Raw genomic sequence first — 24,098 nt, 5'->3', positions numbered from 1 at the left:
GCAAATGAAAGCACACTGGAGTGTCTTCACAGAATTGTAGACTGAGATTGAAAGGAGCTTAGTGGACATTTGATTCAACCCCTTCCTTTTACAGACATGGGGAAACTGAAACCCATAGAGGGAGAGAGACTTGCCCAGGGTCACATAAAGATTAAGTGACAGGACCATTACTTAGATCCAGGTTTCCTAATTCCTGGTCCTCTTGCTCCTCTGTAGCTTCTCTTTGCCTTTAAAGCATCCTTAACTGGCTTCTGATAGTTTAGCAAGTGAATGTTTGGTTTAACAACTCATTAAAAACTGAGGGATTTTTGTTGTTGTTGTTGTTGTTGAATAGAGTTGCTTCTCATGGTTATTCTTTACAGATTCTAAGAGGCAGGACATTGCAGAACAGGATCGAGAAACATCTAGTATTGTCCAGTGTGGCTAGAGCAAAGTCCATGAAGAGTAGTGGGAGATAAGTTTGGATAGGTAGATGGGAAGCAGATTGTGGAGGGTTTTGAATGCTAAACTGAAGAGTTTATATTTTATCCTGTAAATTATGGAGCCAAATTATTCAAATGAATTTTGTAATGTCAAATATTGAATGTTCTTGTCCATTACATCTTTCTCTCCTTTTATTGCATTTGATTTCATGCTAATTTTTTTCCCACTGGGGCTTTTCTCCCTTAACTCATATCTATTTCTATTTCTACTCAGGTGACTCCTCATGATGGCCATCATAGAGTTAGGTTTTGCACTTCTCCTGCTTTGCTGCTTGTCCTTTCAGAGGCTCCAGGAGGGCCCCAGTCCATCATCTTTGCACTTCACTCACCCTCTGTACAATGCCACTATCTTTGAGAACTCAGCCCCTAAGACCTACGTGGAGAGTCTTGGCAAGATGGGTGTCTACTTGGCAGAGCCCCAGCTAGTGGTGAGATACCGCATAATCTCAGGAGATCTGGCTGGTGTCTTTAAAACTGAGGAGTACGTAGTGGGCAATTTCTGCTTTCTGAGGATAAGGACCAAAAGTGGCAACACAGCAATTCTGAACCGGGAGGTACGTGACAGCTACACTCTTGTCATTCAAGCCACAGAACAGACTTTGGGGTATGAAGCATCAACTCATGTGCTGATCCACATCTTAGATCAAAATGACTTAAAACCATTGTTCTCTCCCCCATCCTATAAAGTTGCCATTACTGAAGATACTCCTCTCAAAAGTGCCATCTGCATGGTAAGTGCTACTGATGCTGACCTAGGCCAGAATGCTGACTTCTATTATGCCTTCAATGCCCGGTCAGAGCTGTTCACAGTCCATCCAACCAGTGGTGTAGTGACTGTGACCCGAAAACTCAATGCTACCTGGAAAGGGAGGCATGAGCTTCAGGTTCTGGCTGTGGATCGCATGCGAAAGATCTCTGAAGGCAATGGATTTGGCAATTTGGCCTCACTGGTAATCCAGGTGGATCCATCTCCCAAGAAGCCACCAGCTATTTCTTCAGTGGTGATGACATCACAGGATGATGCTGGGGACAATGCCCATGCCACACTCTTGGTGGATGCAAATGGCTCAGAAGCTGGGGTTGAAACAGTGAACATTGTGGATGGAGATCCAGGGAAGCATTTCAAAGTTATCAGATCATATGTTGGGAGCAACAAGTTTACATTAGTATCCATCAAAGACATTGATTGGTTAGAATATCGTCATGGATTCAACCTTAGTCTTCAGGCCAAAGGTTCCGGAAAGCCACCTTTGTATTCTCAAATCAGAGGCATCCACTTACCTCCTTCCAAGTTAACCTCAGCCAGGTTTGAGAAGGCCATTTATAGAGTCCAACTCAGTGAAGTTTCTCCTCCAGGCAGTCGTGTTGTGATGGTTAAAGTCACTCCAACCTTCCCAAGTCTGCAATACATTCTGAAGCCTACCTCAGAGAGCTCAGGATTCAAGATTAATTCTCGAACTGGCCTGATAACCACCACAAGGTTGATGGACTTCCATGATCGAGCCAGATACCAACTACACATTGGAACTACTTTGGGTCAGGCTTCCACTACTGTGGTCATTGATATCATTGACTGTAACAATCATGCCCCTGTATTTTCTCAGTCTTCTTACCATGGCACATTTGATGAAAATCTTCCTCCTGGAACCAGCATCCTAACTGTTACTGCCACAGATCAAGACCATGGGGAGAATGGCTTTGTCACTTATTCTATCACTAGCCCAAGAGCTGTCCCTTTTAGTATAGACCCCTACTTGGGGGTCATCTCCATCACCAAACTGATGGATTATGAGCTCATGCAGAGGCTTTATACTTTCCGGGTCTGGGCATCAGACTGGGGATCCCCATTCCATCGGGAGAGTGAAGTTTCCATCTCACTCATGCTCAACAATCTAAATGACAACCAACCAATGTTTGAGAATGCCAACTGCAGTGGTACCATCCCTTGGGACTTACGGGTGGGAGAAACAGTAGTGACCCTCTCAGCCATAGACATGGATGAACTTCTGAACCTGAGGTATAAGATTGTGTCTGGCAATGAGTTGGAGTATTTTGATCTGAACCATTTCTCTGGAGTGGTTTCCCTCAAACGTTCTTTTAAGGGCCTTCCTCCTGGTCAGCGTTATTTCTTGGAAATAACTGCCTCAGATGGGGATAATTATGCCTTGCCCACATCTTTAAATGTCACTGTGGTGGCCTCAGGCTCTCCAGTCCATGTGCAATGTGAGGAAACAGGTGTGCTGAAGCATCTCACAGAGACCATCATCCACTCTGTTGGATCTCAGATCCAGGAGCCTAGTTCTGAGGAGTTTACCTTCTTAAGCACGTATCACATCAACCACTACAGCCCTCAATTTGAGGACCACTTCCCCCAGTCCATCGACATCTTGGAAGGTGTCCCTGTTAATACTACTCTTGCATACCTGGCTGCTTCTGACCTTGACACTGGCTTCAATGGAAAACTAGTCTATGTCCTTGCAGGGGGAAATGAAGAGAGCCGTTTTAATGTAGAATTGGAAACGGGACTGCTCAAGGTGGCTGCTCCCTTGGATCATGAGACCACCAGTTTCTATATCCTCAATGTGACTGTGTATGACCTTGGCACTCCCCAGAAATCAACTTGGAAGCATCTGGCAGTGAATGTTGGGGATGAAAATGATAACACACCTAGATTCCCTCCTGGTGGATACCAGGTAGAGATCCGAGAGGATATTGAAGTGGGAACCACAATTGCCCAGATGAAAGCAGAAGATGCTGACAGTGATGATAATGGAAGAGTCTGCTACACTCTGCTGAGCCCCACAGATAAATTTTCTGTTCATGCTCTCACTGGTGAGGTGGTGGTCACAGGGTCTTTGGATAGGGAATCACAGCCTCAATATGTGCTCAAGGTAGAGGCACGAGACCAGGCAAAGGTGGGTCATCAGCTCTTTTCTATCACTAACCTAGTGGTGACACTAAGTGATGTCAATGACAATACTCCACAATGCATCCCAGAACTGAGTCAAGTGAAAGTCCCTGAGGATCTGCCCCTGGGGACTGTCCTGACCTTTCTGGAGGCCTTTGACCCAGACCTGGGCCCTGGGGGAGAGGTGAAGTATACATTGGTGGATAATGCTCAGGGAACTTTCGGCTTGGATCCACTAACAGGAGCGTTGAGCCTGGAGCGAGAGCTGGACTTTGAAAAGAGGACCTGGTACAATTTGAGCCTATGGGCTAGTGATGGTGGAAAACCCATGGCCCGTGGGGCATCTTGCCATGTACAAGTAACAGTTTTGGATGTGAATGAGAACTTGCATCCTCCTCGATTTGCCTCCTTTGTGTACCAGGGCCAAGTAGAAGAGAACAGCCTCCCTGGAACACTAGTGATGTCAGTCACTGCTCAGGATGCTGACTTTGGTCAGGATGGGGTAATCCAGTACTTCTTACGTGATGGCACTGACCTTGACACTTTCAGCATTGATCGGGACACAGGTAGGCATCACAACATAATAGAAAGGGTCCTGGGCTGGCAGTTAGGAGGCCTGGCCTTGCCAGGTCACTTCCAAACTGTGGGTCTTAGTTTCCTAGTCTTGAGATGGGAGGGGATTGGAATAGATTTGTTTCTAAGGACCCTTTCAGTTCTATTGATCTCTACTTTCTAAGTTCTACCCCAGCTCTATTGTTGTGTTTTCAAAGGCCCCTCTCAGCTCTGATTCCATGTTTTATACTCCAAGTTTCCTGCTAGTTCTAGCAGCCTGTATTCTGTATTCTAAAGACTCTTTCAGCATTGACGTTCTATTACATAAAGTTTCTCTTCGACTTAGCATTCTATATTCCATATTCTAAGGTTCCTTTCTACTCTGATATTTTATAATCTTTGTGATATAGCTTTGTGATTCCATGACACCTAATGCAAGTCTAGGTCCTGGTTGAAGACTTTCACTTATTTCCTAGGGATGATCCAAACCATGATGCCTCTGGACAGAGAGTTCTCCCCTCACTACTGGCTGACAGTATTAGCTGTGGATCAAGGATCTGTGCCCCTCTCCTCTGTGACTGAAGTCTATATTGAAGTCATGGATACTAATGACAACCCACCCCAGATGTCAAGGCCTGTCTACTACCCTTCGGTCAAAGAAGATGCCCCCATGAACACTTCTGTCCTTCAGCTTGATGCCTGGGATCCAGACCCTGTCTCTCAAGGGAAGCTGACATTCCATATCACCAGTGGGAATAATTTAGGATTCTTTGTCATTAACTCTCTGACAGGTAAGGACTATATACAATTTGACCAACCTAGCTAAGAATTTTGGGATCCTCAAGGCACACTTCTCCCTGGGGTAGGATAAGGTGGCACATTGCCTTATTCTCTTTGGGAACTCAGCAAAATGAAGTAAATTAAAAAAATTATTGGGAGAGGAGCCTTTAACGAATAATGGAGCAGTACACCTCAAATGCTATGGCTGATCCTGGGACATGAATTGAGGGAGTCTGAGGGTTAGAGGGAGGGCCATGTGGAGAGAGATGATGGGAACAAGGGAGAGGGAAAGGGCTTTTTGGAGCTGGCTAGGGCTATGTTGCTTGCTCAACTGTTCTCCCAGAAGAAGTTGTTGCAGGTCACAGTGAGTGCAGCCACCAGCACCACGTACTCCTAGAAGTCAACTTTACCATCACCGCTCTTATCTAACTCCTTCATCACTTTGTCTACTGCATCGGCATCCTTCTGGGTATCCAGGAAGCCAGAAAGTTCAGCTTGCAGTAGCTCCTTCAGCTCCTTCTTGCTCAGTTTATACTTATCCCCTTCCTTGCCAGAGTGGGCGTGGAACACATTGATGAGGGATTCCATGGCAGTCTCCAACTCCGAGCCCATGGCTGCAATACATGGGTGGGTTTGGGGCAGAAGGGAGGGTGCAGATGACAGGAATGAAGCTGTGTGTCCTGTGGCCAGAGCCTGAGTCAAATTTAAAAAATTTAAATGAACTAAACCCAGTGAATTAGTCAAACCCTTGCCTCAGGTTCCTTATCCCAGCCTGAATTCCAAGCCCTGGCCCCATATTGAGCCCTAACCCTTATTCAAGCATGAACCTTAACCCTTGCTTCAAAATGAGCCCTAACCCTTGTCTCAGAATGAACCCAAACTCTTGCTTTAGATTGAGTCCTAAATCCAGCCAAAGATTACCTTAATCCTGGCCATATGCTCACATGTCAGTAATAGTTCAGAAACAGATTCGAGAGTATGGATGACTCATTGTACCTATCCCTACTGTTAGAGATGACTAAAAGCTTAGTGAGGGCAGGTTATTGTAGCAAAGAGAATAAATGTATGTGGTTTTCTTCCTCATCATGTTCATGATCATCCTCACCATCCCTCATCATTTTATAGCACTTTACAAAGTACTTTCTTCACAACAGCTCTATACAGGAGATGCGGCAAATTCTGTCCCTAGTTCACAGATGAAGAAACTGAGGCTAATTGAGAAGTGACATGTCCAATTTTATATGGCGAGTAAATCACAGATCATGAGATTATATCACAGGAGTATAGATTTAGAGCTGGCAGGGGAGAGGTCACCTCGTCCAACCCACTCATTTTGCAGATGAGAAAGCTTAAAAGCCATTACAAGTTTATTTACCATCCCGTGGGCACACAGGTAGTCAGTAGGAGAGCCTGGATTTGAACTAAGATCTCCTGGTTCCAAATCTAGACCCTCTTTCTCCTCTGCCATGCTTCCTCCTGAAGGGCAGCACAGCCCCAAAGGAGTCCCTCTACCCTCCTGCAGCTTTTCCTGGGCTCTGTCATTTCAGGGATTGAATTAGTGTCCTGTCTTGGTCTTGGTCTTCCTCTAGAGGAACATAAAAGAGTAGTATGAGAGAAGGACCAAACATATTGGTAGAAATTAGGCAACCAGTCTTTTAGCCTGGCAAACATTTGTTAATTTTACTCAGTAGGCAATAGGGAGCTAATGGAGATTTCTGAGCAGAAGAGTAACATGACTAGACATATGATTAAGGAAGATTATTCTGTCAGCAGTTCAAAAGGTAATTTTAAAGAAGGGAGGGTGGGGGGAAGCCTACAGGCAATAAGATCTATAAAGGAGGTTCTTGCAATAGTTAAGGCAAGTAGCCAAGAGGGCCCATGCCAGGGTGGTGGCAGGAGCAATGCATGGAGGAAATAGACATTAGAAATAGAATTACTACAACTCGGTAACTGGCTGGATACTAGGCGTTCAATGAAGAAAAGGTTCCAAAAAACGTAGATTTTGAACATTGGAAACCTGGTGAACAGTGCCACCATAGACAGAAATGAGAAATTCGAAAGGAAAAATGAATGAGTTTTGGAAAGGAACATCAGTTCGGTTTGGAATGGGCCCTTTAGGGTCTTCCAGGCTTCTTGATAGTCTTACCCTACACCTCCTCTTCCTTCCACGGGGTGGGGAAGATTTCTTACTTGTGAAACTGGGGACCGTTCATTCTCCCCAGCTCCCCCAGGGCCAAGTTCTGTTTACTGTCAACAGCTCCTTGACAGGGGTGTTTGGCACAGCTCCCTGCAGGGCAGTGATGTTCCTGGTCTTCTTCCCACCCAACTGAAATGAGAAGGGGTAATCTTCAGGACATTACCAAAGGGTGTGTGTTTCAAAATGCAATAGAATCTGCCCTGAACAAAAACTCCAACGTGCCATCAGAAATGGATTTGGAAGATTCGTTGCCTACCCCTAGGGGCTGACATAAAAGAACATGTTCCCATCCATCTTTGCTATCATCATAATTATTCCAAATCCTTTATTGACTATCCATCAAGCTTATGTCAGACACTTACTATGTGTAAGCCCTGTGCTCTGGGGTGAGGGGGATATCATGATCAGCTGGACATGGTCCTTCATCTTGAGGAGCTTAATGGGTCAGGACAGGGTTTATTTACCCTTTTCTGCATCATGGGCTTCTTTGGCAGAATGATGAAATCCCCAGCACCCTCCTTAAAATACTACTTTTTTTTTAAGCCCTTACCTTCTGTCTTGGAGTCAATACTGTGTATTGGTTCCAAGGCAGAAGAGTGGTAAGGGCTAGGCAATGGGGGTCAAATGACTTGCCCAGGGTCACACAGCTGGGAAGTGTCTGAGGCCAGATTTGAACCTAGGTTCTCAATCTATTGAGCTACCCAGTAGCCCCCTAAAATACTGTTTTTAAATGTATAAGATAAAGCAAGTGTCCAAGATAACCATAAGGGACTCAGGATGAAAATTTGATTCATAGCCAAAGAAGGAACTATTGAAGACTGAGTACAGAATCAAAGCATGCCACCTTCTGCTTTATTTCTCTCATGAGATTTTTATTGTGTGTGTTATATGTGTCTAATATCATGACATGAACGATAAGGAAATACGTATTGCAGGAGAATACTGGTATAACCTATATTGGACTATTGACTACCTCAAGGAGGGGTGGGGAAGGGAGGGAGAAAAACTGAATCCTAAAATGTCAGAAAACAATTATCAAAAATTGCTTCTACATGTGACTGAAAAAATAAAGCAACAACAAAAAAATTAAAAATGTGTAATATAAAAACTAAGATTGCAAAGGAATCTAATGATGTTAAAATATAGTTATAAAAATAATTTTTCAAAATCCATAGCTCCCGAACTATGTGATCCTAGCAAGTCACCCATTCCCATTTGTTTAGGCCTTGCCCTTCTGTCTTACAGTTGTTATGAAGACAGAAAGCAAGGGTTTATAAAACAATCATGGATCCCCTCTTAAGAATCCTTGGTCTAAAAAGAAGGACAAGCTGTGCATAAAATAACTGTAATACAAGATAGTGAGCTAGAACACTTAGGCAGGACATGATCACTGGCTTTGGCAGTAGAAGTACTACCATGAGTAAGGGAAACTAGATGTTTTCTCTTTGGCCTGAGAAGGCAGCTCTTTGGACTAATTGGTAAAAGTTGAGGTGAAGCAAATTTAGGCTTAGAATTAGGAGAAAAAATTACCTAACCATTAAAACTGTTCCAAAGTGGAACTAGATAATTTCAAGGTCCTTAGTGTAGGCCTTCAAGTCAAAGCCTGAACCACTTACTTGTTAGAAGTGTTACTGGATGGGGGCAGTTGGGTAACTAACTCAGTGGATTGAGAGCCAGGCCTAGAGATGGGAAGTCCTAGGTTCAAATCTGACCTCAGACACTTCCCAGCTGTGTGACCCTGGGCAAGTCACAGACCCCCATTGCCTAGCCCTTGCCACTCTTCTGCCTTGGAGCCAATACACAGTATTGACTCCAAGACGGAAGGTAAGGGTTTAAAAAAAAAAAAGGAGTGTTACTGGAGGGATAGTTCTTAAATTGTGGGATGAGCTACATGGCCCCTGAGGTCTCTTCCAACCTGAGATTCTGTGTTTTTGTGATTCTAAAGTACCATTAAAGGAATGAAATCAAAATGTTTTGGAAGTCATGAAATTGTAGGGATCTTCTAAGCCACATTGCTTAATTAATTTGTGCCTGGGCTGTTACTTCTTCACATACCAGTAAATAGCTATCTATCCTTTGGTGACCAGCAGTTTGCTAACCCTTGGGATGGATGAACCATTCTACTTTTCGATATTTATGTTAGGAGCTTTTTCCTCTAAAAGCACCATAGTAATGCAGTGCTGCATAGTAACTTTGCCTATGTAAACATGGGCAAATCATTCCTTTCCTTAGTACCTCGTGTATAAAATGAGGGGCTTAGACTAAGTGGCATCCTAGTCTTTCCATCTGAGACCCCAAAACCCAAGTCAAATCTCTTTTGCAGATGAGAGCTCTTTAGACAGTCCTAGTTCTAATTGGATGATTTTGGCCACTTCGCTTGACCTCTTTCCTTTTCTCTTCTGTAGAAAAGAGGATAGAACTTGATGCCTTTGAAGGTTTTTGGGGGTCCTGACTTGCTATGATTCTGTGTGTGTTTGTAGGGGGCAGGTTAGTGTATAGATTTGTATGTGAGTGTGTCCCTTTGTGTTTGTATATGATGCAATTAAACATGGAGGTGGAATAAATGGACAGTTGAGTCGTTGTTTGGAGGATCAGGCAGTGGCATAGACTGTGGTCTTTGCCCTTTGCCTATCTCATGCCATAAACCATTAGACCCTCAATGCAGACCAAGGCTTGGGGATTTTTGATGGTGTTGGTGAAAGTATATATGTTCCAGGTGCATATATGTCAGACACCATCTCTTCAGAGTATACTTTATCCTTGTACCTGTGATTAAGGAGACATCAAGCAATTCCTCTGTCTTCCAACTGACAATGGCCCCGCTTCTGGCTTAGGGACCAAGAAAACATCTCATAAAATATCAAATGTCACATTACTGCAGGATGGTTTTAGTAGAAAGATCAGCAGGCTGGGAGTCAGGAGACCTGGATTCTTAGTCCCAACTTTGCAGCTAATGTACTTGTGCCTGAAAATTAGCTCATCTGGGTGGACTTGTTTGCTCATCTGCCTCAAGGAAAGCATGAGCCTTTGGTGGATTCTAGAGATGCAGAGGATTCTTGTGGGTGTGAATATCGTTCTGATGTGATTTAAGGAAACAGACCTCATGACCTCTACATGTTCCATGAAGGTGGTCACACTGGTCCTGAAGTCACTCCCTTCCCATGAGAAACAGGAAGCATAGGGTTTTCAACTGGGAGTCTGAGGACTGAGGAGGGTAAAACTGAAGAGAGAGGAGTATGGTGAAGATGGGGCTCTTTGGATCCCTGTTCTAGGGGCCAAGTGGGCTGGGAGGAAGTTCTACCTGGGCTTTGCAGGCTATTCCCCAAAAGCAGAGAGTTCTCAAGGAGCAGGCATCCTGCTGCTTTTAGCCTAACTTCTTTTCTCTGTTCCCATTCCCTGCAAAAGACAGTCTTTTTCCCTCCATGGGGTGACCATGGACGTGCCCCTTTCTGGGAGTTGGAAGCAAGTCTAGATGGTGGCACCTGAGTGACAGATAAAAATTGTGAGTGAAGTAATTGTGGAGAAAGAGAGTGAAGAAAGGAGAATGGGCAGAAAGAGAAGGGGAAAAGGCTAGATGAAGATAAGGAAGGAGAAGAAAAGAGATGAAAAGGAGGAGGAAGGACCAACAGTGGCCCCACTGGACAATTGAGTAGCTACTTTGAGGGTCAGAGGGTGGCTGTAGGCTTTGGTCTTTGCCCCTCGCTCATCCAATGCCATAGACTATTAGACCTCTGTACAGAAGTTACAGAGAACAGAGGGAGATGAAGGGAAAGAGATAAAATAGGAAGGAGGAGAGAGAAAGGTGGGAAGAGAGCTATAGGAGCAATCATTAGGCCCTGGAAAGGATGAAGACATATGTGTCCATCCTGTGGAGCTCTTCCATGCCGCACTCCTCAGGCCATAACTGCAGAACTTCCACAATCCATCCTTCCGTCAGCCTTCCCCTCCTCCTCTCTGTCTCCTCCCCCTGTGCTCTGAGATGGGCTGGGCTGGGTAAGGTGATCTGGGAACAATGGGCCCGATCTGTTTCAACTTGATATGTTCTTCCTTTTCCTTACTTCTTCCTCCTCTCTAACAGCGACCCCAAAGCCTTGGAGCTGGCAGGGAGACAGGAGCTACGTGCCTCTCCCACTGCCTTTTTCACCTTGGACTTAAGTATGCAGGATCCAGGCCCCCACCCCATCTGGAAATGATGGTGGTAATGGGCTCTGTCAGTCTTGAGGGCAGAAAGAATGAGAAGAATGCCATTTTAAGATATAAATAAATCGTATCCTAAATACTTAATCTCATGGACTGGCATTGAGCCCTCCATCACCCCCTTTTAGTGAACCTTTATTATTGTGGCTTGGTGACCAGAGTGCTGAACTCAAGAGTCAAGAAGCCCTGGGTTTGAAGTCTACCTCAGACGTGAAGTAGCTGTGTGACCCTGGCCAAGTCTCTTAACCTCTCTGCCCCAGTTTCTTCATCTATAAAATGGAGCTAATAATATCATTTCCTGCATATGACTGCTTTGAGGATCAAATCAGATGAAGCATATAAAGTACTTTGCAAACTTTAATGTGCTATATAAACCTGAGCTTCTCTTGTTATTATTCACTGAGCCTCCTTTCTCCCCCTGAACCTCCACACCTCTGCTATCATCTCTGTTCTATGGTGGAGGTGGAGGGGGGAATTCTCTTTTCTTAGCATCTAATCCCAACAGCCTTGATACCTGCTCTTAAGACCCTGGACTCTGTAAAAAAGTAGTGGAGGGGGCAGTGAGGTGGCTCAGTGGATTGAGAGTCAAACACAGAGACAGGAGGTCCTGGGTTCAAATTTGGCCTCAGATACTTTCTAGCTACATAAGTAACCTAGGCAAGTCCTTTAACCCCCATTGCCTAGCCCTTACCATTCTTCTGCCTTGGACCCAATACACAGTATTGATTCCAAGACAGAAGACAAGGGTTCAAAAAAATTAGATAATAAATATAAAAATAAAGAGTCTTTGAATGGTTAGCACTTAAAGATGAAGTTCATTCTCATACTCGCATTTTATTACCTTCCTGCTTTCTTGCCCCTTCTCAGGCATGGGGTCACTGTTCCTCCTACCCATTCGCAGCTTCACTGACCACTTTTGTTCAGCAGGGAAGTTAAGGTTAGTTGTAAAACACAGGGTGGTAGGGTGGGAGGATACTTCCTATTACATCTGTGTTGAGAGATAGTATCAACTCTGCTTGGAACCAAAAGAGCTCCTTGGATTCCAGAATTGATCAAATACGGAATCTCAGCCCCGGAATTCAGGAAGAACTCATTCTAAGCTCTACCCAGACTGCGAATTGTTTAGTTCTGTCAAAGTCCTCCTTGAAGGACAGTCAGCCACAGACAGATTGCCCAGAAGCACCCTGATGTTTTCCCCTCATCTTCACCAACTGAGATAACACTTCCCAGTTCAACCCGCTCTTAGAGGCTTAGCTTGCTGCTGGGGGTCGGGGTGAGGGGGGCACTTGAATGGGGTTGCAAATTGCCTGGGCTGGTTGTAGTGAAAACAGGCCAAGATGGGAAGCTTTGAGCCAACCTCCCCCGGGCCTTTACCCTGGGTGTCTGATGCTGCCTGAGCAAGTACGTGCATGCACTAACATTTACACTCACAGTTACATACACCCAGGCACACAAAGCGTGCTCAGAGACAGGGATGAAGCGGTTTGGGCTGTGTCAGGTGGAGAAATAAGAAAGTGGTCTCACTTATTTACAGACTCAGCACTTTCAGGCTGAAGGTAGGAGAGGGCACCCCTTGATACAGAAGTGCTAGATGTGCTTGTAGAACTCTGTTTGTCCCTTTGTACATGAGCTCTACCCCGAGAGCTCACCCAGACTCTATGATCCCAAAGCCATTAGAAATTAAGTGAATGGTCCAGTGGAGACAGTGGTGCATTTGGAGTCAGGAAGACCTGAATTCAGATCCTATTTTGGATAAGGATCTAGCTATGTGACCTTGTAACATGACCTCTCTCAGCCTCAGTTTCCTTATCTGTAAATGAGAAAATTTGCAAGACCTCTTAGGTCCCTTCTAGCTTTAAATCTATGATCTTTTATATATATATGTATATATATACATGTGCACATATATATATGTATATATAGGATTTTTATATATCTGCTGTATATATACATATGTGCATAGGATATATATGTAGATGAGAGAGATGGAGACAGAGACAGAGAGAAAAGAAAGGAGGGAGGAGAGGGAATGTTGGAGAGAGAGGGAGGGAAAGAGGAAGGAAGTAGGAGAGAAAGAGAGAAAGGGAGAGAAAGAGGGAGGGAATGGAGAGAGGGAGGAAGAAAGAGAAAGAGAGAAGAAGGGGAGAGAGAGAGGGAGGAAGAAGGAGAAAGAGGGAGGGGAGAGAGGGAGAGAAAGAGGGAGGGGAGGGAAGAAGGGAGGGAGGAAGGGAAAGAGGAAAGAATTAGGAGAGAGAGAGAAAGAGAGAGAGAGAGAGAAAGAGAAAGAGAGAGAGAGAGAGAGAGAGAGAGAGAGAGAGAGAGAGAGAGAGAGAGAGAGAGAGAGAGTGAGAGTGTTAGGCCTTGAGTCAGGAAAACTTATCTTCCTGAGTTCAAATTTGATCTCAGACACTTACTAGTTATGTGACCCTAAACAAGTTACCTAACCTTATTTACCTCTGTTTCCTCATTTGTCAAATGAACTTGGAAAAGGAAATGGCAAACCAGTCCAGTATCTTTGCCAGGAAAACCCCAAATAGGGTCATGAAGAGTCAGACACAATTGGACCACAACGACATATATATGTATATAAAATCTATGGTCACATATATATGTATATATATATAAAACTCATCCCTTCTTTCTGTTCTGGGGAATAGATTGGGACGGGGCAGAGATATGTTTGAGTCCTTGTTGGGAATTGTCTGTTATATCAAAACAAAATGTATCAGTAAATTTATAATAGAAGGAAGACATCTAAGAACTCCCATTCGCAGGCCTGCTTTCTCATGGATAGAAAACGTTTATGGGGAAAATGACTTCCATGAAAATACAAGTTGGGGATCTGTAGGCTTTCACAGGTGATTTTCTATAGCTGACCGTATCCTTTAGGACAAATAACAAATTGAGAGGACATATGGAATGGGGCTGTCTTTCTTTTGTGAACTTTGAAAGATGCCTGGCTTAGGTTTCAATATTTTGGTTTTGAGGTCATGGGAAATGGCTTTGAAAATAAAATTCTCATTTGCATTTCCTCCTTTGTCTTTTGGTAGGGCAGCTGCAGTTAGCTTTCTAGTTAGCTAAGGGTTTACATAAAAATAATGGGGTGGATTCACACACCCTTCTTGAGTGGCTAAGCATCAGCCTGCAATTGGAAGAATTAGTCATTGGACTAAGGACGTGGCTTTTGAGAGCCTAATTGGGTGAATCCTAAAATCACTTTAGGGGAGAAGATATACATGTCACAGTGACTTAACCCTGGTCTAGGGGAAATCAAGATGTCCAAGCTAAGCCTTGAGAAATGTTGGCAGAGGATCTTTAGGAAGTTTGGGGCTGCGTGGTCTGAGACTCATAGCTATTTTAATATGTATATTCTAATGACCTCCTGGTTTGTCCATTATGAACTTATGTATTCTTTTCTCCTCTGACTAAAATCTAGAGAATGAAAACAAGGAATGATTGGTTGTTAGGAAAAGGAACCTAGTGGGGTCAATAAAAGAGGAAGAAAAAGTTATGGTCAGGGATGCAATAGATCACTTAAATCAAAGGACTGAGTCGATTCTGGGATCAGGAAGATCTGTCTGGGAGGCTTGGAATCTCTAGGTGGATTTCAAGGATCTGTGGAATCTGAGGAGACAGAGCCCTAGCCCTGAGGGCAAGTCCTCAGGATGGGCTCTGAGAAGAACTGGGGCCCCTGAATTGCTAGCTACAGGAGAAGCTACAGTCCTCACTAAGTTGAAGGAAGAACTCAAAGGTTTGGGAAGTCACATGCCAACTCTGACTAAAAAAGGAGGTGAGCTCATCATGGAGCTAGAATGCAAAGATGAATAGTTCATGTTGTGAGAGAGAGCAGATGGGCAGCAAAGTGTTTGACTGGTAACCCAGAGACAGTAATGACTATTATGTGTGTGTGTGTGTGTGTGTGTGTGTAGCTAAGAGTCCATCCATGTAGCTAAGATAAGACCATCATCTTATCTTGTTGGGTGGATCCTTTGTGGAGCATAGGTGGGAAAACATGGAAAAGAACTAGACAGAATGAGATGGTATGAAGGGATTGCAACCTATACCAGTAGAGGGATATCTAAGGAAAGTGGGTATCTTTTTTAATACAATTTAAAATATTTTCAGTTCTGAATTCTCAATTTCTTCCCGCTTGCTGCCCTAACCATTGCAAAAGCAAGAAAGACAAGACCCATTACAAATATGTATCATCAAGCAAAACAAATTCTTAGGGAGCTTTCAAAGCCTACGTATCTATAAGTATAGATACATATGCTTGTATTCAAATAAAACATGTATATTAAATATTCATAGGCATGCACATATGTACCCATAATTATGCTTTCAGGTTTCTTTGCTCCTTCTTTGATGATGGGATATCATCAGTAATGAGGGATCACCAAAGAGGTTTAGTCACTATGGCTTCTGGATTCTATGGTCCCTGGCTTGTTAATGCTTTTCACTTTCATGGCCCAGAATCCAAAGCCTCAACCCTTTGCCTTCCTTCCAATGTATTGTTTAGTGAGAAGTGCACTCCTGATAAAGGGGCAGAGCAGCTATTTCTAGAACCTGATTCCTTGGGGAGTTTTCCCTTCCCCCTTTTCCTTCTTTTTTTCTCTGCCTCCTGCCAGCTCTGGCATACCAGCAGAATTCCTCCTCAGAGCTTGGTCTGGCTTTCCCAGCAGTACCTCTAAGAAGGGAGTCCCAGTGCTCACAGGATTACTTTCTATCTCCACCTCTTCTTCCCCACCAGGTCTCCTTTCCACAGCTCGACAGCTGGATCGTGAGAACAAGGCTGAACATATCCTGGAGGTGGGTAATAACAAGGAGAGTAATTAAGTAGGATTGATTTGTAGAATTCTTCAGGGGATGGGAAAGAAGAGGCCAGGCTAGGACATGTTGGAACTCTGAGTGGGGTCAGGCAGGTCCTGAATCATCACAACTAGGTTAGATCCTCGGGTACCTCTGGATTGGAGGAGGGGGAAGATTGGGACCAGGCACCCTGGAGGCTAAGGAAATCAGCAGAAATTGAATCTCTTGGGAGGGAATCTAACCCAGCAGAATTTTGGGAAGGAAACAACCCATCCCCATTCAATCTCTACTGATATTCTTTCCCCTCTCTATCTATAATGACCTTTATCTTTGACATGTCCTGGGATCCCTTTAGCAAGTGGAATTCTCTTTCCTCCTTATTCTTTACTCTCCATCCAATTGTCTTTTAGAATCATAAAATCACACAGTTGGAAGGGTTCTCAGAGGTCATCTAGTGCAACTCCTGTGTGCAAAACTTGCTGCAAAAGCAGGACAAAGAATCTATACTTGAATACATGTAGTGATGGGGAGTTTACCATTTCAAAAGACATCGAATGAACAAATTAATATAGGTAATAGTGTCATTTTTATTTTATTGACTTGCCCTATTTATGAGCCATTAATTTTAAATGCATACTTATTATAAGACATTTGCTTTTATTTTTTTTTTCAGTGGGGTAGAGGGTAGGAAGGAGAGAAAATAGATTTCTGCTAATTAAGAAAATTGAGAGGTGGGGAAATGGTACTGCAGATGTGATGCTTTGCATATACTTTCAGATGAAAATACTGATTTTTATAGAAAAGATATTGATAAACTGGGGTGTATTCAGAGCAGAGCAGTCAGGATGGCCAAATCAGCAAGTATTAATTAAGGGTCTGGTATTATCCATGTGGTACCATGTACCATTCATCATACTAAGTGCTGGATGGTGAAGAGACTGAAAACCACATTCTATGAGAATATTATTCTGTTAAAAAGAATAGATAAATTATTTGCCTGGAGAAGACTTGGGATGGGCAAGGAACATGTTAACTTGTCTTTAAGTATTTAAAAAATTTTAACATAGAAGAGAGATTGAATTTTAGGAGAGACCTTAGGTGTCATTCAGCCCAACTCTTTCATTTTGTAGGTAAGAAAATTAAGTGAGAGGTTAAGGGCCTTGTCTGAGGTCATACAGATGAGACATAGCCAGTACTTGAATCCAGATCCTCTGACTCCAAAACCAGTATGCATTCTATGGTACCATCCTACATTTTAAAAAAATGTTTTTTTTTCTGCTTGATTCCAAAAAGTAGAATTAGGGGCAAAGGGGCTTATTTGTACTCAATACAAGGAAAGCCTTCTTAAACCTATTAATAAGACTAAACAAAAAAAGGCAAAAACTAATCACTGAGGAGACTAAAAAAAAAATGAATGGTAAGCAACCTTTTCTCCTGTAGGTCTGCTTTGTTAGAAAATTCTTCCTTGTGGTTGAAGCACAGACTAGCAGCACAGACCTTGGAAGTGGCATGTTTTCCATCATTGGATTTCTTCCAGTGAATCAGAGAGGCTCAGTAAGAGGATAGACTTCCTAAAAATAAAGCTCCTATCAATGGAATGCTTTATGATATAAGGCAGTGAGATCTCCATCACTAAAGTTTTTCGAATGGAAATGAGGATTCATTCATAGGCTAGAAGTTGGACCTCAAAGCCTCTATCCATGTCTAGGAATCTTTGATTCTATGTAGTTCCTTCTATGCCTCATCCTGCTTTCTTTCCTGTTTCCCTGCTACCTAATTGCAAGTTGTCAAAAATAGTCATTGCAGATTTGAGAAAGATACAAGATAAGCCTACTGCTTTTGAACCATAGGTACTGAGTAATTCCATGCCTATCTGCTTCCAGGTGGCTGTACAAGATAATGGCAAGCCCAGCCTGCAGTCTACTTCTAGAGTAGTAGTGCGTGTCTTGGATGTCAATGACAACTCACCCACCTTCTCCCACAAACGCTTCAAAATCCGTCTCCCAGAGCGGCAAGACTCTTCTGTACCACGGCCTGTGTATAGACTAGTGGCCTCTGACCGTGATGAAGGCCCCAATGGCAAAGTATCCTATAGCATTGAGGAGAACTATGAAGAAGCCTTCACCATCGATGCTGAGACAGGCTTGGTGTCTGCCAGTGTTAACTTCCCTGCTGGCGAGTACAACATCCTCACGGTGAGAGGGCAGGAGTGATGGTTAGAGCAGGGCAGGAGGGATGGTTAGAGGAAGGCAGGAGTGATGGTTGGAGGAGGGCAGGAGTGATGGTTGGAGGAGGGCAGGAGGAATGTTTGGAGGAGGGCAGGAGGGATGGTTAGAGCAGGGCAGGAGGGATGGTTGGAGGAAGGCAGGACAGATGGTTAGAGCAGGGCAGGAGGGATGGTTGGAGGAAAGCAGGAGGGATGGTTGGAGGAGGGCAGGAGGGATGGTTGGAGGAAAGCAGGAGGGATGGTTAGAGCAGGGCAGGAGGTATGATTGGAGGAAGGCAGGAGGGATGGTTAGAGCAGGGCAGGAGGGATGGTTGGAGGAGGGCAGGAGGAATGTTTGGAGGAGGGCAGGAGGGATGGTTAGAGCAGGGCAGGAGGGATGGTTGGAGGAAGGCAGGACAGATGGTTAGAGCAGGGCAGGAGGGATGGTTGGAGGAAAGCAGGAGGGATGGTTGGAGGAGGGCAGGAGGGATGGTTGGAGGAAAGCAGGAGGGATGGTTAGAGCAGGGCAGGAGGTATGATTGGAGGAAGGCAGGAGGGATGGTTAGAGCAGGGCAGGAGGGATGGTTGGAGGAGGGCAGGAGGAATGGTTGGAGGAGGGCAGGAGGGATGGTTGGAGGAGGGCAGGAGGGATGGTTGGAGGAGGGTAGGAAGGATGGTTGGAGGTGGGCAGGAGGGATGGTACCATTCCCATTTTTACTCTACCCATAAGGAACCTCAGAGGTTGGGGTGGACAAGGAGGGGAGGAAGAAGCCTAAAAATCAAACCCCAAAGGAGATTTAAAAGTGGGAGAAAAAAGCCATGTGCATAGACCAAATTCAACTCCCACCCTTGCCTGCACAAACATTTTCCTTTGAGCCTATCTCAAGGTCTGCAATGACATTTTTTAAGCTTTCTCCTTTGGGTTAAGGCAGGAGTTGGCATGCTTTTTTTTATGAGATAAGATTCATTTTGTGTAATATTCTTAGAATTTACTTTTCAAAGAGACATGTTTTACTTTAGACATTAGTTTTTCTTGGATTACCAAAGAGATCTCATACAGATTACATTTATACCAGTTCATCTATTATTTTATTTCATTATACAAGTTGGTACTTAACATATGTTTTGGGGGTTTACAGTGATATAGTAGAAAGAACAGATAGCAATTATTGAAGCTTAAAGGAGGGGAAATGACCTGCCCAGGTTCACGTAGTTGGTAAATGTTGGAGCCAGGCCTGGAATTCAGATCTTTTCATTTTAATACAGCTGAAGCTCCTTTGTGGCCTAGAAAGTGAAGAGAGGGAACAGGGAGCTCCTACCACCTTTCTCATTAGTAGGTTTGTATAGTAAGTGGAACAGATTAGCTATTTATCGCCTTGGAAGGCTGAAAGAACTTGGCCCTGGGGGGAGGAGGGAGGAGGAGAGAGGAGGAAGCATTCAGCCATAAACCCTGGGGGAATGGTTGCTGAATGCTGGGAAAAGCCTACAGAGAAGAAGCCCAAATCAGGATCTGTGTTTTGGCCAGGGCTCCTTGGCAAAGGGCGTTAGATCTCTGGGCCTGGGCGAGCATTTTATCGCATGTTTGTGTGTTAGTGAAATGAATCAACAGACTGGTAAAGACTCATTCAAATATGTATTTTGGCTAAAGGCAGTATGAATGGTTAAAGCCAGTCAGCTAACATTTTTTTAAACCCTTGCCTTCTGTCTCAGAATTGATACTATTGATTCCAAGGAAAGAGAGCAGTAAGGGCCAGGCAACTGGATTTAGTGATTTACCCAGGGTCCTACAGCCAGGAAGAACCTGAGGTTAAATTTGAACTCAGGCCCTCCCAACTTCAGGCCTGACTCTCTATACACCCAGCCACCTAGCTATCTCAAGAAGCTAGCATTTGTTAGGTAGTAGGGATGAAAAGAAAGACAAAAACAATATTTGCTTTCAAGTTGGCACTCTTCTGGGGGAGACAGCATGCAAACAAATGGACATAAACAAGGTTTATACCGAGCAATTTGGAGTTAGTCTAAGTGTATTTAAAGAATCTCATGTGATTTTCAAGTTTGTCTTTGCTGACCCTGGGGTTCAGGCCTTATTCCTGGCTAAAATCTTGGCTCTGTCACCAGTTAGTTGTGTAACATTTGGCAGATCTCTTAAATACTCAAAAAAATGGGAACGCTAATAATAACAGGTACTTCACCAACTCATAGGTTTGTTTTTTGTTTTGTTTGTTTTTTGTTTTGTTTTTATTTTTTTCCCACTTGAAAAAGTTTATTTAGTCAATTTAGAACATTATTCCTTGGTTACAATAATCACATTATTTCCCTCCCTCCCCTCCACCCACTCTTCCCGCATCATAGGTTTGTTATAGGAAAAGTGCTTTGCAAAACTTCCAAGTGCCATATGAATAAGGTGATTCATTGTTGTTAAGACAGAGATAGGGACTGGACCTGGGATTGCACTGGTCTAGGTCAGATGCCTCAAACACTCAGCCTAGGTAGCATGGGCCAGTCTCACTGTGGAATTCATCCCTGAACTATAGGCGTCAAATGCAGCAATAACATTCCCAATATGATTTGAACAAGATGCAAATGCCATTGGGAAACATTTCACACACACACAAAAAGAAAGATACCATAGAATATAGTTAATGCCAACATATGGTTTTTGAAATCAATATGTTGCTCCCAGGGTTCCTTACGTACAGTTTAGTGATCCCTATTTCTGTCTGAGTTGAACACTAATTGATCTAGAAAATTCTAGTAAGGAAATTCTTATTACCAATACCGATCAGCATCTTCCATGTAACTTATAACCTTAGAGAACTGCCAAGAGCAATGAAGAATTAAATGACCTCCCCAGGGTCACCCAGACTGTGCAGCAGAAGCTGGACCTGTCTAAATCTTTCTGGGTTCAAGGCCAGCTGCTCAGTGAATTGTTAAAGTGCATAAGCCCTTGGGAATGCTGACTTTTGGGAACACAACTCGAGGTCCATTGACAAGTGAGAAGCCTTCTGCCTCCAGCTTTAATAATGCACCTTTCATTCTGGGCTCACAGGAGGAAGCAAAAGATTTGGATTCCAGTCATTATTTTGTGACTAACTTGCTTTGTGATCACGGTTAAGTCTCGATCTATCTCCAGGTGTCGACTTTCTTCTCTAAAAATCAGAAAAGGGTAGAGTAGCTGCTTTGCAACTACCTTTTAGCAGTGAGAGTTTTTGATGGTCTTTGAGTTGATCATCATTCTGGGAGTTCTAAGTCTAAATCCATTCAAGGGAAGAGGAGTAGAAACTAAATGAGTAAAGGTATCAATATGGGACAGGTCTAGAGTACAATGAGGGGAAAGGAGTACTTTGGTTTTAGAATGTCAGTAAGGCAACTGTAACAGTTAAAATTTAGGGGAGACTGAGGCAGGTAGAAATTAGTTTCTCTCTGCAAGGAGTATTATATTTTTTAGAGGTTTATTGAAGGTTAAGGATTAAAGGAAATACAGAATAAGAAAAAACACGTGCCTAGGCCAGAGGCCTAGGCAAGATAACCTCACATCACGGAAGAGACGCATCTGCTCCAAAATGGAAGTCCAAAAGAGCCAAAAACCTTTGCCATCAGCTTAAATACCTTCCTCGATCTTGGCCCACCTCAGAATTGTGTGAGATTACAAAGCATTCTGGGGAAGTGGAGCAAGGGCTTGTGGGGATTGAAGTCCAGAGTTCAAATCTCAATTTTACACAACCAACATTTACTCAATAAATACAGAGAGGGAAAAGAATAAGAGACAAGACCAGAAAGGCAGACTGGAACCAGATTGTAGAAGGGATTAGGAGCTAGGTGGTACATCCACAGTCAGCCAGTAAACCTCCTATGTGTCAGGCACTAGAATAAGCACCAGGGATACAAAAGGCAAAAGATAGTCTCTGTCCTCAGGGAATATACAATCGAATGGGGGGAGACAACATGCAAACAAATCTGTACAAACAAGCTATATACAGGCTAAAGAGGAAATAATTGAGAGAAGGAAGGCACCAGAATTAAGAGGGACTGGGAAAGGCTTCCTAGAAGATGATGTTTTAGTTGGGACTTAAAGAAAGCCAGGGAAGCAGAAATGGGGAGGGGAAAATACTCTAGCCATGGGGGTTAGCCAGAGAAAATCCCCAGAGCCTAGAGACAGAGTTCCTTGTTTGTGGAATAGCCAGGGGTCTGGTGTTACTGGATCCTAGAGTGTGTGGTGCCAGATAAGGTACAAGAAGACTAGAAAGGTAAGAGAAGTGGGGCTAGGTTATGAAGGACTTTGAATGCCACAGAGATTTTTTTTGTTTGATCCTGTTAGGTGATAGGGAATCATTGGAATTTTTTGAGTAAGAGGTGACATGATCAGACCTGCCCTTTAGAAAATCACTTCAGTGGCTGAATGGAGGATGGATTGGACTAGAGGGATACTTGAGGCAGACAAACTGATGAGCAGGTTATAGCAATAACCTGGATGTGAGGTGATGATGGCCTTTATCCAAATGGTAGAAGTGTCAGAGGAGAAAGGTGTGTGTGTGTGTAAGAGAGGGAGGGGGAGGGAGAAGGATGAAGAGGGAGACTGAGAAATACAGGATGACTCTTAGGTTGTGAGTCTGAAAAATGGGAGGATAGTGTTGCAGTAACAGGGAAGGCAGGAGGCTGGGAGAGATTTAGGGGGAAAGAGAATGAATTCTTAATTGAATATTTATAGTTTAAAAAAGCTACTGAAAATCCACTAGGCAGCACATAGAGAGCTGGACTCAAAGCCAGGAAGACCTAAATTTGGCCTGCTACTTATGTGACCCTGGTAAAGTCAGTTAAACTTTTTTGATCTCAGTTTCTTCAACTGTAAAATGTGAATATTGATAGTACCAACTTTCCAAGCTTATTCTGAGGATCAAACCATACACTGTAGGATTCTACAGTGTATGGTTTGATCCTCAAAGTGTGTGGTTTGACCCCTGGCTGTTCCACAAACAAGATACTTTGTCTCTTGGCTCTGGGAATTTTCTCAGGTTGACCCCCATGTCTAGAGTATTTTCCCTCCCCATTTCTGCTTCCCTGGCTTTGAAGTCCTTTGAAGTCCTCCTATGTGTCAGGCACTAGACTAAGCCCTGGGGATACAAGAGGCAAAAGACAGTCCCTGTCCTCAGGGAACTCACAATCGAATGGGGGAGACAACATGCAAACAAATCTGTACAAACAAGCTATATACAGGATAAAGAGGAAACAATTGAGAGAAGGAAGGCACCAGAATTAAGAGGGACTGGGACAGGCTACCCAGAAAATGATATTTTCATTGGGACATGCTTTCTTTTGTAGGAAGTAAAGAGCCACTGAGAATTTTTGCCTGGGGTCACATTCTCAGAGCCATGTGTTAGAAACATTACTCTAGCAGTGGAATGTGGAATAAACTAGAGAGAGGATAAAGTAGGGGCAGAAAGTCAGGTTAGGAGAGGAATTGTAATGAAAGCAGAAAGGAAGGGATGGATGTGAGAGATGGTGTGGTGTTACAATCGACTGCATGTTTGAGGTGAAAGTTGGGGAAGAGCCCAAAATAATTCTAAGATATTTGAGCTTAGGAGACCAAGTGGATAGTGATGCAGAAATAAGGAACAGAAAACAGGAACTTGAGAGAAGGGATAAGTTTTTTGGTAGGAAGATAATGAGTTCAGTTTGCAATATGCTGACCTTAAAAGATATGGGGGGAAATCCCACTTTTTATTATCAGGCAGTTAGAGTTATGGAAACTCAGCTCAGGAATGTTCTGGGCTAGAGTTATTCATTTGGAAGTTATTTACATTGAGGTGATAATTGGATCTATATGAGTGGATGAGATCACTAAAGAAAGGATTATATAGAGACAAAAGCCAAGAACTAAACCTTGGAGGGATCCATGTCCAGGTGTAAGAGTAATATGAGGTGCCAGCAAAAGAGAAGATGAGCAGTCAGAGGGAGGAGAACCCTGAT

The 24,098-nt window shown here is 43.6% G+C and overlaps 1 protein-coding gene and 1 pseudogene across 2 annotated transcripts in view; one reads left to right on the top strand and one right to left on the bottom strand.

Moving 5' to 3' along the window:
* Positions 1-24,098, top strand: part of FAT2 (FAT atypical cadherin 2) — a 128,795-nt gene that overhangs the window by 28,328 nt on the left and 76,369 nt on the right. For both annotated transcript variants that reach the window (XM_003339561.4, XM_056811490.1), the window contains exons 2-5: positions 697-3,956; positions 4,419-4,733; positions 15,867-15,925; positions 17,809-18,120. In XM_003339561.4, the coding sequence (XP_003339609.3) occupies positions 707-3,956; positions 4,419-4,733; positions 15,867-15,925; positions 17,809-18,120 (3,936 nt within the window). In that variant the 5' untranslated portion in view covers positions 697-706. The remainder of the gene's footprint in view (positions 1-696; positions 3,957-4,418; positions 4,734-15,866; positions 15,926-17,808; positions 18,121-24,098) is intronic.
* On the bottom strand, positions 5,035-5,363 carry LOC100024736 (protein S100-A1-like; annotated as a pseudogene).

The sequence above is a fragment of the Monodelphis domestica genome, chromosome 1 (genome assembly GCF_027887165.1).
Source record: "Monodelphis domestica isolate mMonDom1 chromosome 1, mMonDom1.pri, whole genome shotgun sequence".
NCBI classification, from domain to species: domain Eukaryota; kingdom Metazoa; phylum Chordata; class Mammalia; order Didelphimorphia; family Didelphidae; genus Monodelphis; species Monodelphis domestica.
The sequence above is the reverse complement of the archived record's forward strand: the minus strand, read 5'-3'. Positions and strand labels throughout refer to the sequence as shown.